General features: G+C 42.3%; 2 protein-coding genes across 2 annotated transcripts in view; one reads left to right on the top strand and one right to left on the bottom strand.

The window, feature by feature from the left end:
- Positions 1 to 5,269, top strand: part of GOLPH3 (golgi phosphoprotein 3) — a 35,159-nt gene extending 29,890 nt beyond the window's left edge. The window contains exon 4 of the mRNA XM_062612874.1: positions 1,461 to 5,269. Coding sequence (XP_062468858.1) covers positions 1,461 to 1,885 — 425 coding nt within the window. The 3' untranslated portion in view covers positions 1,886 to 5,269. The remainder of the gene's footprint in view (positions 1 to 1,460) is intronic.
- The window catches only part of PMAIP1 (phorbol-12-myristate-13-acetate-induced protein 1), a 442,512-nt gene that overhangs the window by 203,959 nt on the left and 221,759 nt on the right, over positions 1 to 16,794 (bottom strand). The window lies entirely within an intron of this gene.

Raw genomic sequence — 16,794 nt, 5'->3', positions numbered from 1 at the left:
AGGTCATGTTTGCCAGGCTGATGTTGTTTTTAAGATAGCTTCTAAGAGAAGAAAGTGTACGGCATACAGAAGCCTGAATCAAAATGTCGGGTCTTCTGTAGACGTAACAAACATCTGCCTGCACCAGCAAGTGTCGGTGTAATTGAGGAGATCGGTCACAAGGTGTCAGCACAGTACTGATTTTTATAGCCGTACAGCCACATCCACCTGATAAATGTAGACACGTATAGGAAATAGCCTTTGCCCTTTGAAACGCTGTAAGGAAACTGCTGTTTAGTGTGTGTCTGTGTGTGTGATAGTTTAATTCATGGTCACGCTGAGGAATCATATTCAATGAGTGTGGGCCCTACAAGGGACTTCTATAGTTCAGGTGTGGGTGGGTTTTCTACTTTCACTATGCACTTGTTATCACCTCATTTGTTTACTTAAGTGGCTGTTATTTGGATACAGCATATGTCACCCTCCATCACAGCAGGAGAAATCTTAAAGTAATCTGTGGGTATTAATTATTGTTGTTTTCATACCAATGATTTTTTTAAAAGCTTTCTGATACAGAAACAAGTTGATACAGAAATTTGTATTGTACTTATGGAAAACTCCTACTTGTATAAGAAATAAGTACTGCTGTTTTTTTCTCTGACCACTTAATATGCTTAGACTCTTTTAGATCAGGAGGTGATTTTAGTACTTATGACAATACTTTATTAGGCTGGATCTAAAATTTTAACTTGAGTAAACTCTTAAACAAAGGTGAATTTCTCAGTGTGTAACAATTCTAGCTTTATCAGTAGCTGTTGATGCTGACTTTGTGCTTTTTTAATTCCCTCCTCTACCCACACAGTCATGCCCTCTAAAGAACCCAGTTCTCCTGCCTTGACAAAAATCATTAGAAATAACTTTTATAGAAATATTAAATTCCCTGCGTAATGTGCTTGTATGTACGAACCGCTCACACTCTCACAGTGCATGGTTACTGTTTCACCTGGTGAGGGCAGGAACAGAGAGAATGAAAACCTGAAGAAATGAAGAAATGCACCGGGTAGGTCTGTATTAGCTTGCCTCTGTGGCAGTAAGAAAGGCAATGGCACTTCTTCCAGTCTCTGAAATGGTAAAAGGGTGGAAGTAGACAAATGCACAAGATTGGAGAAGATGTTTATTGTTAAACTCTTCCTTTGTGTCTGGTTTGGTTTTTGCTTGTTTGGGGATTTTTACTTTTATACTTAAAGTGTACACTGAAGTTCCTCCAAGGAGGCTCTTACATTTTGTGTCTCTGTGTCTATATCCAGGTAGGTCCGATTGGAGAAATGCTGACATTGGCACAGTATATTAGTGTGATGGTTATCTATAAAAATTTGACACCTCGTTGTCCACCACAGTGAGGGGGGGAAGGTGGGGAATTCACTCTTAACAGAGCAGCTTAGACTTCACATGACCATTGGGTGTTTCGCTTGTCTTTTTAGGTGAAACATGGAACCCACTGAAGTTGCACTACCAACTACGAAATGTCCGTGAACGGTTAGCTAAAAATCTAGTGGAAAAAGGTGTACTGACAACAGAGAAACAGAACTTCCTCCTTTTTGACATGACCACCCACCCTCTCACCAACAACAATATCAAACAGCGCCTCATCAAGAAGGTTCAAGAAGCAGTTCTTGACAAATGGGTGAACGACCCTCACCGCATGGACAAGCGCTTGCTGGCACTTGTTTACTTAGCCCATGCTTCAGATGTTCTGGAGAACGCTTTTGCCCCCCTTTTGGATGAGCAGTATGATTTAGCCACAAAGAGAGTGCGTCAGCTTTTGGATTTAGACCCTGAGGTTGAATGTATGAAAGCCAACACGAATGAGGTTCTGTGGGCTGTTGTAGCAGCTTTCACTAAGTAACTGCATTCAGACTGAAGTGTTCTCTCTTTCATGTAAACCAGTTGTTTAGTCTTCTATTGACTCTTCATGTTTTCTGTAATTTGTACCTTCTCACATGATGAATCGGCTTTTGTTTAATGGGAATTATAAGCGGTGTATTCCCTCCTTCTGTGTGTATCTGTATGCAGGATTCTGCTGGTACAAGAGACTCTCCTGTTTAAAAACAACAGAAAAAGGTTTTACTGCCATATTGGTATTCCATTTCCTATTCAGTTTGAGTTATCTGAAATACTTTGTTTAATCTATTTTTCATCTTATTGTTACTGAAGTGGTTTAAATCACCAAAGCTCCATGTTGAAGTGTCTTTCAGGACATTTTGTACACAGATGTCATTTCAATTATATCCAACAAAATTACTTTAAAAGCAGAAATGCCATTAAGCAGCTTTGTCAATAGTTCTTGTAAAAGGCCCCGTTAATTTTACTTTTTATGTAAGTCTCTTGTGTAGTTTTAATTAGAATGATAGCTGAGTCATAAGGCTAGTATGGAAAGGTCCAGTTGTTTCATAAACCAGTTTTGGGATGGGATACATTCCATTATATTGTATATATAGTTCAAATTGTATATTAACAACTGCCCCATCTTAGTATTTTGCAAGATCTACTTAGTTGTACACCTGGTGCCCCTTATTTGCTGTCAGCCATTGCCATTCAATGGAAAGAGAGGCCTCCTGTAAAGAGCATGTATGTGAAAGCTGTTTGTTTCCAATGTCTGCAGAGTTTGCCATTCAGGTATTCTCAGTCTATGCATTGCCTTTGATAATTAAGTGTACGGAAAGAGACTGCTTTTTATCATTGTGCGTACTTTGTTTTGTTGTTTCTTTTCTTCTCCCTTTTTTTATGGAAGAGTGACCAGTACAATTCTAGAGTGCAGTTTTTTATTTCGTACACAAATTAATGTTTGTCTCTTAAATCTCATAATCTATTTTACACTTTAAAAGCGGAAATTCAGTCCTAGCAGTTGCTGCATGTAAACAGTTAGCAAATAATGACTGCAGTTAAGACAATTAAGATTTCTGTCATGGGACACTCTGCTATACTTTGATTTTTTTAATATTTTTTTTTTACATACAGTTATGCTGATTAGCCCACTTGTGAAAAAAATATAAAACTCTGTCTTTTTAAAATGTACTGCCTCTTTGCTACTCCTTGTTCTTCCATTTCACAGTGTAAATATTGTGCATTGAAAAAATTAAGCAACAATTTACATTTCTTCTTTTTTTTCATCATAAAAATGCAGATTTATAGTGGGGCTTACAGGTGTTTAGAAACTTTTTTGGTTAATATTCAGAGCAAGAATACTAGATGGTGTATAACTGTAGAGTAGAAATTTAAGGGTTCCCTTAATCTGTATACTAGCTTTTTACCTGCAGTAAATAAACTATGATCTTGAAAGTGCCTGAAACAGAGCAAGCATGTCACTTTTATTTTTTTGTTGCTAATTAGAAAGGTTTTATTGCTTAACTGAAAGCTTTAGTTAATATCCTTCTTATTAGAAAGGGAGAGTTTATATTAAATAGATCAAACTGACATAATCAGCAGTGTCATTCAGATCTGCAGGATTCATGGCTGAGACAGACCAAGTTAGCTTGGGAGCGTGCAGCTGTGCCTGCCGTAGGTAGACCTCATCTGTCTTAAGCACAACTCTACAGCCTCATCTTTGACTGGAATTCCAGTTTTGCACTTCATTTTCAATCATTTAGATGCTTAAGTAGTTGACTTTAAAATACAACTTAAATTCATCATACCGTTAAATTCATACATAACCTTTTTTAATAAAGGTTTTTAAAATATGGTCCTTAACATTTAATGGCACACTGTTCTTTCAGTTCTTAAGTGCTGTTTCCTTAAAAAAAAAGAAGTTAAAAATCTGTTGTAAGATATTTCAAACTCTGGTTTACAAATAAAAAGACAAGTGTTCTCTCAGTTGTAAGATGCTGTGTTTTAACTTTGAGGAGCTTGGCCATGAACTTTGGATATTTTCTTTTAAACATTTTAAAATGCAATTGGTTTAAGTGGAGGAAAAATGAAAGTTGCCATGTTGATCTTACATTTGACAGCATAGAGAATACTTTCTGTACTTGCTAGTGTATGCTAACTCACCGCTTTCATTGTCTCTCCTGTGATCTGTTTTCTCCTTTTCTGTTGCTCTTTGAAAGGAGAGAAAAATAATTAGGTGGAAAGGTCAGAAATATAGTGTTTTCAGGAGCAAGTTAAATGTACAGAACTTCTAAAATGACTTTGAAAATCTAAGCTAGTTGAAACATGCTTCAGAGTGGAAGTATCTTTTTAGTAGTCCCTTTTCTGTCTTCTCATCTTCGTTCTGTGAGTCTTTTCCATATTCTGTCTGTTTCAGTTTAGGTTGTAGAGGATGTTGGTGTTTTGTCACCCTTACAGCCAGCATGGTTTAGAATAAGTTAGCTTTTAATGCCCCTCAGAAAGAAGATTTGGGGATTTTTATTTTTTTTCGTGTAGAAGATAACTGCCTACAGTATTTATCAGCTTTATTTTACTTTAAGACAGAACCTCTGTCTGTGATGGGGATAGTTTGTACTGGGTGTTATCAAATAACTGATGTAAGTAATAAAGATTTTTGTGAACAGCAACAGTGTCTTTTGCTAGACCACCTGGTATAAGCATGGATGTTCAGGGGAAATAGATGAGCTTTTCCAGTCTTAAAACCCAAAGCCTCACGAGCATTACCAGACCATGTATCTAACAAGGAAAGGTAAGTTTGGTAGGTTAACAGGAACTGCCTTCATTGGTATTTCAGGTCCTAATTACATGGTTAAACATGCAAGACTGCTTTGTTCTGCTGAGATTCAGGTACCCTTCTTCCTATTAGCTGCTATTGCAGCTTGCTGAGAGCTGGTTTTAAGGCAGTTTTGTCTGCTCCAAGTCTCAGCTCTCAATGGCTGCTTGAAATAAAGACTGCTATCCAAAGCCTGAACTTGAACGTGTGCCTCAAGGAAGAACATAGACTATTCAGGGACACATTCTTTTAAAACAAACTTTCAAGTTAATGTCAAGATCAGGATTTTGAAAGTTAAATCCCCAAGCAGTACATATATATGCAGTTTTACAGTCCTGAGATTTACATCCTGCTGTCCTGTGTTTTTAGGATGATGTTACAGTGGTCCTATATAGGATGCTAATGAAACCTGTGTTCCATACACAATGCTTGTGAGGCAAAAATGGCATAAATTGCCTATCAAAGGCTGGTGACTGAGTGCTCATGTGTTCATGTCCATTTTTCCTGCAAAGTGAAGATATGTATAAACTAACATGTTCTCTGTGAACTGGACTGAATCTGTACTGAAAAGAAATAAAGCACCCTTTGAAGCTATGAGCTGCAGGTGGTTACTGCGTATCGCATGCATGCAATACCTAAAGGATGGGGTTTTTTCTCTTTTAATTTGTTAAGTAATTTCTGGGGTTTTTTTAGGCTCTGGTGTTCACCACTTTGGGAAGTGGAACTTCAAGATTCCCACCAAAGCCTCAGTTCTGCTTCAGCTGGGCTTCAGGCACTTCAGGTAGTCAGAGCCTGTTGTGTCCTACTTTTCCCTATTGTCCATCTATCTATTCACATGGAAGAGGGTTTCCCGCTTCAGAAAAATACAAATTTATTCAAAAAGTAATTCGTTCTGTGGCAATTCTTAATGTACAAAACAGTTTAATTAGGAATGAGACACTGTCAAGTGTTTTGTGTCAAAAACAAAAGTGTGATTTCAGGTGTGTGTAGGAGGATCTTTGCATGGGGAAGAAACATGGTCAGAGCTGCTGCCCATGCTAATTCCTGAATGAGGTCTGGAGTTTCCTCCCATTGGCTCTTGTTTATTGTTGCCTGCAAAGTAGCAGCATGAAGCCCATGGAAAGCTGGCAGTAAGAAATGCCTTCTGACTAAGGAGGAGAAAGAGCTTCTCCAGAAATAGAAGAAAAGTTAGTTTGTAAGATGGCAAAAAGGAACAGAATGAAATGCTGATGACTGGCCTCTGGCTTTCCCTGCACCATCCCGTCCCGTCCCCACCCCCCCACCTTTCTGTACTTCCAAACAATTTGCTTTTCAGCTCTTTTTTTTTCCTTTTCTTTATTTTCTTTGGCTCTTGATCTTTTCTGTTTCTTCTCGTTTCGCTGTTGCTTGGTGACTTCCTGTTTCATGCTTGTGGATGAGTTGTACAAATCTCCAATCTTGGATGTTTCCACTCTTGCCTTTTTATTACTAACCTATTTATTTTTTTGCTCTCAGTTTTACTGTCAGCTCAAGCTTGACTCTCCATTACTCTGTTCTCAGAGTTTGCTTCCCCTCTGCTTTCATTCCCTGCCGATGCCTCAAGGAACCTCCCCTTCTTCAACAAATAGGTTTGTCAATACCATCTGCCTTGGTGGCTGAACTGAAGCAGCTGGCCACTGCTACGGCTTATAACAGATGGTTTGTTAAGGTGAGCAAAATGTGATGCTGATTTACCTTGAAGCTGCTTTTTGCCTGCTTCAAAAGCTGTTGTCCATGCAGCAGGGAGACTTGTAGCTGAGGATCATGATGTTGCCAGTTCTCTAATGTACGTAGATCTTGTTCCTGAGCCAGTGTTTTAAGGACTTGGTACCACTTAAGCTTTTCCTACAGTGAGAGCATTATGTACAAGAGTAATTTCCTCTTCTGGGCTCTCTGCTTAAAAAAGAGTTGAGTTTGTGTTGCAGCTCAAAAAGGCATCTTCTCTATTTGTCTATTTTTATGGAAGTTGTAAATTAAATTCTTTGGAAGGTTACTTCCATTTAATTTGATAAAAAGTGACACCTGGGGGAAGAAAGAGGCATGGATACACTTAGAATGTGATTACATAAGCTGTTTTTCTGGCAAAATAGACCAAAATATTTCAGGTTTTCATTTTTGCTGTCTTGACTCCCAATGCATCAGGCAGTGCCTTCCCATCTAGTGCTTCTGAGGTCTGCTCAGAAAGGATTTACCGTCACCTTATGCAGTAGTCCTTCAGAATTTATCACCTGTTGCCCCTTCCTTTTGTACATTTATTCAAATCTTGGTTTTTTTTCTTCCCTTTTCCCTGGGATTGATCTTGAAGTGAGGTGTTAATACTTTGGTGGTTGTAAAGTGAAATGACTAGGCGGTTCATAAGCTTTTTTTACCACTGCCAGGGTATCTTTGTAGGTCCTTATTTGTCTCCTGTCTGTTCAAATGAAACCAGATCATGTCTCAACCAGCTTTTAAAATCCTGCCCTGACTCCTTATGCTCCTGAGGACCTCTGTCACTTCTGAAAATAAGATTTAGCCAAGTCATGTGTAAGTTTTGCAACGTTAAACAGAACAACACCCACACGCCATTAAAAATCTCGGACCTTATATTCAGAGGACTTGCAGAAGGAATTTAGCAGAACTAGATTGTTTCTCCAAACAGTGGTATCACAATAACCCACCTCAGCTGTGCCTGTAAGCAGAGCCCTTGATGGAGAGGTCATACTGGTGCCTGAACAAAAGCTGTCTAGAAGGGAGCTTCCTCTCCTGGAAAGGTCTGGGGCTCCTGAGGCCGTTAAGCAATGTTCTTAATGGCATTTTGAAAATGGCACATACTTCATTACTCTTTCCCCTGCCTGGTGAAATGGTTTGGCCGTGGGGCAGAGGTTAGGAGAACCTTCTGCCCCTCAGGTGGTGTAGGAGCTGCTTTCCAGCCAGGCAAGCCATGAACCATCACAGCCACTACAGACCTGAGCATCTTCCCCTGGAGTTTCCTCACCCAGTGGTCCCAAGGAGACCTTTTGGGTTCTTTGAGCATGGCAGAGGAAAGCTGTGTGCTGAGGGGTCTGGCTCGTGCCCACCAGTCAATATGGTGCAGATGTGTTTGGGGCTGTGTGGGAGAGCAGCAGCTGGCTGTTCACAAAGGTTTCAGTCATCCAGGAAAACACCACGTCATGTGGGTGAGCGGTTGTACTCAAACAAGGGAGTGCGTGTGACCTTCCTTAGGCTGGAATATGTACAAACAAAACAGGCCTGAAATAAGATGCAATTATAAACACATTTGGAATAACAACTGAGGTCTGTTAGTTGGATACACTGCAAACAGGAAATGGAGCTAAATTCACTGCATTAATAAATGCCTTGCTGCAAATACGTTGCCTGATGTTAGGCCCTGGCTATTGTAAGCTTCCTTCTGAGATCCAGCTGAAGATTTACATGCATTTTAATATATCCAAATGGGAAATGCTTAACCAAAGGCATACAGAGTCCCTACTGTACCAGCAGCACTGACATGCAGGGGAATTTGTATGCAGTATTTATAGACATTTAAACAAATGTCTTGCATTTTCCTTTAAGAGGGAGCGAAGTTGTCTTTTGATTGTACCAGAGCATCCTCTTTCTTTTCTTCTTTCTTCTGTAGAGAATGGATAGGACCTGCTGCCAATATCACATATGGCTGACAGTCAGCACAAGGGTTAAGGCTTTGTGAGCCATGAAGAGCAGAAATGTCTGGCATATTTTCATTTACTCTGCATTGCAATAGAGTGAAGCAGCCATTACTGCAGCCTTAATTAAAGTGTATCTTCAGAAGATAATTGCTTAGAAGATAACTAGAGGCATGAGCAGGTTGATGACTACCCTGTTCTTCGCATGCTTTGCGGGTTATGTTCATCAATGGCATGGAAAGGAGTTCAGAAAGCTAAGAGTTCACCCTGTGGGTTTTAAGTAATGAATGGGATTTGAGCCTGGTTGGTTCTCAGCTCTTTGGTTGTACAGTCAATGAATCCCAGCTCCCCCGCACTGATGTCTCTGAGCTGCTCAAGGCTTTGCACATTTGTCACTGGTTGGTTTCAGATGTGCAGCCAGCTGTCAAGGCTGCCCTGGAAGCTCCTCTCCTCCCAGGTTTGTCTCTTCTCCAAAGGCTAGGAGCCCTGTGCCTGCAGGCTTCCCACGCTCAGTGCTGGAGATCTAGAGGGTTCTCAGGGCAGCTCCAAGTATACTGTTCCCAGATGAGGCAGCCCGTAGTGAACACTGTGAGTCCACCAAAGAGTGAAGGAGACAACCAAGTGACATGAGATATGGGAAAAGGCTGATGTACTCTTCTCTGCACGCACCAGAGCTCCGTGTGTTTCCCAACAGCCTGGGATGGAAGGGTGTGGGCAGTAGCAGGGACTGCTTAGAGAGGCTGGATGTAGAGAGATTCATGGAGCTGAATGGGATTCACCCCAAGGGGCTCAAACTGACAGTTAGCTTCAGCCAGAAAAATCACACTGACTCGGGGAAGTTCCTGGAGACTGGGCCAGTGCTGTGCCTGTCTTTGAGGTGAAGGACATGGTACAGTCAGCCTTGTCTCAAGCCCCAGGCAAGTGCAGGAAGCACAACCTCTTGAGTCCACTTCCAAACATGGAACAGAGCAAAGATTTATGAAGTGCAAATTGGGCCTGACCAATAGAACTGCCTTCTGTGATGAAATGCCTGGCTATGGGGATGTGGGGAGGCAGCGTATGTAACGCTACTTGGCTTCAGGAAGGCTTTCAACACCATCTCTAAAGCACTCTTGGAAAGAAGCTGTGGAAGTACAGGCTGGAAGGCTGGATTGTTGGGTGAGGTGTAAATTGGCTGGACCACTGGGCTCCAGTATTAGACTGGGGCTAATATTGGGGCTAATATTGCAGCATCATCAGTTACCTACGTGAAGAGACAAAGGTGCATCCTCATGACAGATGGTAATGCCACATGCCACATGAAAGAGCGTTGACCACAAGGGACACAGAGAAGCTTGACACTGGTACAAGAGACAGACAAGGAAGTTCAGAAAAGAGAAGTACAGAGTCCTGTGCCTAGGACAGGAAAAACCCCAACTCACTGGTGCAGGCTGGGAATCAGATGTTAGTGGTGCCATTGGAAAGGACATGGGCTGTGTTGTGTATGAGCCACCAGTACAGTCTCATCACAATACAAAGAAGGACGCCAGCACTTTGAGGGAAGTTACTAACACCTTCTTCTCCATGTTGGAGACCTCACCCACATCATCAGCATCATGACCAGCTTCAGGTCCCCTGGTTCAAGAAAGATGTTGAGAAAATAGAATCCAGCAAAGGGATTTCAGAGTGGTCATTGGCCTGGGGGACATGGCTTATGAGAAGAGGTAGAGTGAGCTGGGATAGTTTAATCCAGAGAAGAGGAGGCCTAGGCATCCACAACTGCTTGTGGAGGGAGTTGCAAAATCAGTAGCAGCAGATAGTATCCCAGTGGGTGACAGCATCAAACTGCACCTTTGCAGTTTCTAATAAGACTTCAGGAAAATTTATTCACCAGGAGCGCGGTGCATCCCTGGGACAAGCTAACCAGAGGCTTTGTAGTACCTCCATCCTTGGAGGTCTTAAACACTTGTCTAGACAAAGCCACAGCTGACCGGATCCAGCGTTGGCAAAAGCCCCACTCCAAGTGGGAGGTTGAGCTGGATGACCTCCAGAGGTCCTTCTCAGCTATTATTTCTGTAATCCTGTGATCAGCTTCATTACTTCAACTGTGACTGCTAACTCTGATACTCCAGCAAGCTTCCTGCTCAACAGGCTGGTCTAATAGCAAAGGGAGAGACTGGGAAATAGAGGGTGGTCTGCTCTTGTTTTATTTGAACAGAAGAAAAGCAGCCCACACAACATTATTCACTTTTTGTCCTGAATGCCCCAAAATTTTACATGTGCTAGAAACATTATTCAGTTCTTTCATGGGACTTAATTTAGGCATAGATTTTTGATGCCTCGTTTGTCTGGCAGACTGGAGATGCTGCCATCCAAACTGCCAGAACCAACATTTCTTTTGCAAGTTGGTGTCAACATCAGGCAGATAATGCACCGTTGTGGTCTCATCCAGGCAGCAAACCCCAAGCAAGGCACCAGACCCACCTGCAGCACGGCATGGGGGATATGGGGAGGCAGAGAAGCTCTGCACCCCTGCCCACTACTGTCAGAGTACTGGGGCCTGAGAAGTGTTTTTTGGCTTTCTCAAAATTAAGCAACTCCATGGGTGTTATTTATAAAGTTGTTTCACTATTTCAAGCATTAAGGACTAGATCCTATTGTGGATATTTTCATTAAACAAAAGAAAGTGAGAAATTATTTCACAAAACCATGAATTTCCAGGATGTTTTCAGAAAATACATAGAAACCTGTCACTTTCCTCAAAAAACAGTACTTTATGTCTGCCTCAGTGAAACACTTGCCTTTCCTAATTAATGCCCATCCATATTTATGAATGAGTATCAAGGAATTTAGTAGTGCAGAAAGAACTTGTATTCCCTGCAGGGATCTCTCCTACTGCACCAGTCTGCGCAGTAAGAGACACCATGGTGTTCAGCATAGGTTCTTGTCGTCTCTTATTTTTCAATTCAAGCTCATTTAAGTCCAATAAACAAATTGCCACACTCATCCAGCCTCCCTCAGGAAGAGAAAAAGGCTAATGTCACTCCAGCAATGAACAGACAGAGCACATACTGCAAACTGCCTTTTGTTATTTCACCATAAGGAGAAACATGAGCCAGGGTCATCTACAAAGGAAAGGAGTCAAGAAGCAAACTCAGCTGCAATCCCTGTTTGCTAAAGAGTTGGATACATATCATAAATTGTGGTAATCGTTTTTTAATTTAATTAAGTGTGCACATAGCTATGTAATTAAAAAGCACGTAGACAATCTGGATTTCTTTAGAAATTACCCACCACTTTCAGTCTCGCTGTCTGTTTGCTGTGAGTCACAGGGGATGTGAAGTAACCTTTCTGAGGTGCATAAAACCTTTGGAAAGAGAAAGGGGAAGTTTTAAAACAGGTATCTGTGTTCGTGTAAAGAATGATTTAGAGCTGCACTAGAAACTGGGTCTCTGAGCACATGGTGGGATGCACCAGGGACAGAATGGAGCAGACAGGAAGGGATGGAGCTGAGAGCTAAACACGCTGAAAGCACAGACCAATGCCAGTGCCCAGGGAAATCAACAGCTCTGCAAGAGCTTGTTGCTTTTGGAAATCAGTTTGCTCTTTTGCTATGTTCATTCATGTGGGTGTGAGGTCCCTTAAAAGTGACTAGCTTTTATCATGGGGCTGATCGTGTGTGTGTTTCAGTAAGCACCTAAACAAATTGATGAGTCTCCAATGCGTGAGCTAGATTTCTTAAGTATTTACATAACATAAACCTTTGGTGCCTCTTCTAGGACTGAGGGGACAATTCTTGGTTTGCCTGTTTTCTTTCAGTGAATTACTTTGCTTTCCCATTAGCTTTCCTTCATGACCTATCATATTGCACAGTTCTTAAAACAAACAAAGCTAAAATGCAAAGTATACCATGCAAGGAGTACACCTACATCTTCATTTGCCTTGCTCTGAAATGGCAAGTTCCTCCTTGAAGCTACAAGAGCTTGTGAAGCGGCTGTTAATAGAGGTGACTTTAAAGGTGAGAAGAGGCTGCTAGTAAATCTAGTCCAGCCTCCTGACCAAAAGCTGTATTTGTTTCCCACTGGGCACCACAGGTTTTGGCTAAATCAGATTTACTGGTAAGACCTCTTGCCTTGACGTGAGGATAACAAGAGACTGGGAGCCTTATGCTTCTTTTTCGTGTTTTGCTAGCTTTATATGGACAAAGTTAACCTTGCACTGTGCAAGTGTCCTACATTTCTACGCCTGGTATCCTGCCTGTACCTCCCAGCCGTTACATTGTGGTATTCTCCCTCTGAAGATGCATTTACATTGTGATTAACCCACATCACAACATCTTCAAAGACAGACTGAACTGCTTAAACTCCTTAAGGGCTTATTAGTGCAGAAGAGCACACATATTCTCCTGGCATACTTATACCAGTAAAATAAAGTACCAGGCACCAACAGAATTCCCCACAAGGGTACTGTTGTTTTCGGGTAGAACTCGGTTTGTTTTTTCTTTTCTTTTAAACTCCTTCCAAAGGGATCTTGGAAAGTCTCCCAGTGCTCTCTCCTGCCCAGGGGAGGGTTTGGAGGTGGGCAAGGAGCACCTGAGCTTTTGCAGCAGCTTCACCCCAAATGCCACATGTACACCAGGAGATGCCCTGGCTCCATGACCCTCTTGGATGTGGATCACGAGGTTTCATGAGGGTTAAACTAAAGCTCGCAACAGTCCCTGGCACTTATCCTGATAGGCAAGTCCAGCACCCTGAGCCCTGATGAGGCCCCACTTGGCTCTCATAGCCTATGAGTCTCATGAATTGAACTGATAAAACATTATCACATTTTTACAGAATAAGCATTTCTGATTTAAAATTCAAGGATAGAGTTGCTTCAGAGGTTCTTTGTCTTTATTTTTTTTTTCCCTCAGTAAGTTAAGAGCAACCTGAATATAAAGGCATGAAAGTTCATGGGAGCCTGTTACAGCCTGTAAGTGGGTCACAAGACACCAAAGTGCTGAGTGAAATAACACCCACACAAATCAAATAAAAGAGCAGCTAACCTGTATTTAAAAAAGAATAATCTTTCTGGATGCCTTAGTCATAGATGTCTTAGCCATGAAAAATTCAAGACACCAAGCACTTAGTGAAGAAGTGGCTGCAGAGGATGCCTCCAGACCTAGGCACACAATTATCAGACTGGCATTAGTAGTTAAATCGCCTCCCCTTGATGCTCCAGGAACCTGGAAATCACGCAATTTCCATCGGAAATAATGAAATTCATGAGTACAAAGTGGTGTCTAGTGAGGGCTTTAGGGGAGAAAAATCTGACCTAAATACCTCATACAGAAGTTTGCCTTAAAGAAAAAACAAACAAAAAAGCCCAAACAAACCCTTAAACAAACAAAACCCTTGAAGAAGTGGAGAGCAGGCAAAACTGCATGAAACCCTGCTCAGTGACCAGCTGATGGATGCTGCTGCAGAGGGTCAGTGCTAAGCTGAGTGGAGTTCTAAACTAAAAGGTTTGAGAGCCTGCTCAGAGGTTTTATCTTTGCTGCTGGTAATTACAGCACAGCCCCAACCGGCACTGCGATTTGCCTGTAATTACCGTGGGCCTACAGGGTTCCTGTAAGAAGTTTTACACATTCCGGTGACTCGGTCTGGCTGCTAAGAGGCTGCAGGCAGACAGACAGCTGCAGGGATGAGAGCCTGAGTGGCATGGAAGGACAGGGATTCACCCCTGGAGAGTCTGCTTGACACAGTAAGGCACAAAGGAGGAGGCTCGTAGGGAAGGAAGAGATGGGAGGTGGCAAGCCCCATCCCAAATGCTCAGGGGGGTTAGCCAACATGCCAATAGACCCTTCAGCCTTCTGCTTGCTGGGGATGGCAGCTGGTAAACCCTTGGCATGTCTGGCCTGCCTTGCACCCTATGCTTGTGCTGCCCTTCTATGGGTGTGCCCGCAGATGCTTGTGGTCTCCCCATGGGTATTTTCCCCAGCCACACTGCCCTGAAGCCACAGCGGCTGGTTGCATCCAGCTGTGACGTTGCAGTACAGCTGTGGGGTTGGGACTTCCACGTGTTACTGCTCTCAGTTTTGAGCAACAGGGTTCGGATTGTGCTGTAGCACTCAATCTAGCTCTGCCTGCTGTAACAGCCTCTGGAGTGAGCTCCCCTGCTTGAGCAGAGTTTGGCTTTCTCTTAGACCTACTAAGCCCTTGTTTACCCATGCAGCAGTGGGATGAAGGATAACAGCAGTGGGATATGAATCAGAGTGGGGAGTTGCTTGGTTTTAACTCCCTTTGCTTCTCTGCTGGGAAATAGAGATAAGTGGAGGTAATGCAGCTACTGTTCTACTGTGGGCTTGCCCTGCCGTCATCCTGTGGTTTTCTGATGAAAGAGTATTTCCCTGTACCGATGCATTGTACCTGGACATGTCTATGGGCTTCTGGGTGTTTGACAGAAAGGAAAACTGTCTTCCCATCAGCACTACCTCTGAGTTTTATTTTATTTATTTTATTTTATTTTATTTTATTTTATTTTATTTTATTTTATTTTTATTTTATTTTATCTTATTTTATTTTATTATTTTTTATTGACAGCAAAACCCAGAATGGAAAAATTTCACAGTGGAAATGTTAACATCTCACATATAAGACAGCAGAGGTGTAAGGTTACTTGCACCTATTATAGCAATGTTCCTCACACAATGTCCTGGCAACAGAAGCAGACATTCCTCAAAGGGAAGGTTTCTCACCATCTGTTTGAGCCTAAGCTTCAATGTACCCTGATGCAGCTGCCCATGAACAAACCAAGGGTGAGGGCCCCCTACCTGCACCGTGTAATCCAAACCGCTGCACACTGATGGTATAAATGTTCAGGGTAGAAAGTGGCTAAAGAGGAGGATGCTTTGCATCCAAATTTTGGGACACCAAAAAAATAGCCAACACCACATTACAGAAATGTTTCCTGTGTTTCTCAAAATAGCCTCGTGTTTGGCATCAGCTTACGGTCAATGCTTTCATGGTCCCACAATGTATGAAGAATGGGTGACTATGAAGTGCAATTAGTGGGGCTTTTCTCATCAAGCTGTGCTTCAGCACAGTTTTTGGATGCTGATGAGAGCACAAAATACCTTTATTGCCTATAAATACACTGAAATCTGTAGGAAGCCCACTTTACCAGCTGAAAACTAAACCTCTTAACCTTAAAATAGGTTCCAAATTCTAAAAGCAGCACATCTAGCTGCCTTAGTTACAGACATTAATCACTGCCGTATTTTACAGAGCATGTAAAATTTAAGTAATAGAATCACTGTCCCCATCACCATATTTGCAACTAAAAGCTGATAAATAGAAGCACTGACCTCAGCTGGTCGATTTAACCCGATGAGTCATGGTCTTGGGGCCTCATATGCTTCCTCTGCTAATATTCTTGTTCCTATTTATTTCTTAAAGTGCACTGCCATGCTTCTCTAATGGGCAATTCCAGAAATAGAAATATCCCATTTGTTCCCTCTCCTTTGTCAGGTTTTTTCACAGTCACCACTTATTCTATACAGAGCCACAGCATCTCACAGAGATGAGAGCAGGAGTGTTGCTGGGAGAGACGGAGGACGGGCAGACTTAGGCTGTTGAGCAGAGAATTCCTCTTGAAGTTCTCTGTCTGAGAAGTGCTCTGGTATCTTCTTTCTTTTTGCATTACAGGGAGCTAATCTGTAGAGAAAGATGCTGCAGATGTAAGCCCCTCAACTTCATCTGCTCTGGGTAGCTACATGTGTGCTGAAACAGAGGGATCTGCCTGCAGTAATAGCTTTGTTATTGCTCTGGATGAGATTTTCTCAGCCAAAGGCTGGCTTTTTCATCACAGCTGAAACAGAGAGAGGACTAATTCACTGTCAGCATGGTGTTTCAAGTCAGGGTGATGCTCCATAGCAGACCCTTTGCCTTGGACTGGGGTCTCCCAGCGCTGGATGCTGTGCAGAAATACAGGGTGGAAAAGCCCTCTTCGTTTCTCAACCAGATGCTGTTTGCAACTCAACTTAGTAACTTTGCTTTCATTAATATCACATGTATAATATTTAAATGAATACCAGCTGACCTCATCACCGTATCTGTGTTGGTCTAAGATGGTGAATCATGGTCTTGGGGCCGTGTGTGCTTTCTCCACCACTGTTTGGATGGGTGCAGGCAGAAGTGACTGTACAGGGAAGGAATGAGACAAGGCTCAGCAGAGATGGGTGCTCAGCACCCTCAGCTACACAAATGCCCTGCAGCAGACAGGATGGCAGGGTAACAAGAGATGTGAAAGAGGTCTAAGGCACTTTTTATATTGCTCTGCGTTAAGGAGCATCAAGGGGAGATGTGCCAAAGTGACTGATGGAAGGTGTCAGAAGTGGGTGTAGTAGTATGTAATCTGCCACCATCAGAAATGACATTTGCCTAATGACCTTCCACCAACCCTGCAATTACTTCTAAAATACTGCAATCACTATTGTTACCA

Source organism: Pezoporus occidentalis, unplaced genomic scaffold, assembly GCF_034315485.1.
Source record: "Pezoporus occidentalis ecotype Australia unplaced genomic scaffold, CSIRO_AGI_Poc_V1 ctg162, whole genome shotgun sequence".
Lineage (NCBI taxonomy): Eukaryota > Metazoa > Chordata > Aves > Psittaciformes > Psittacidae > Pezoporus > Pezoporus occidentalis.
Note: the sequence above shows the minus strand (reverse complement) of the source record. Positions and strands in the feature narration are given on the sequence as shown.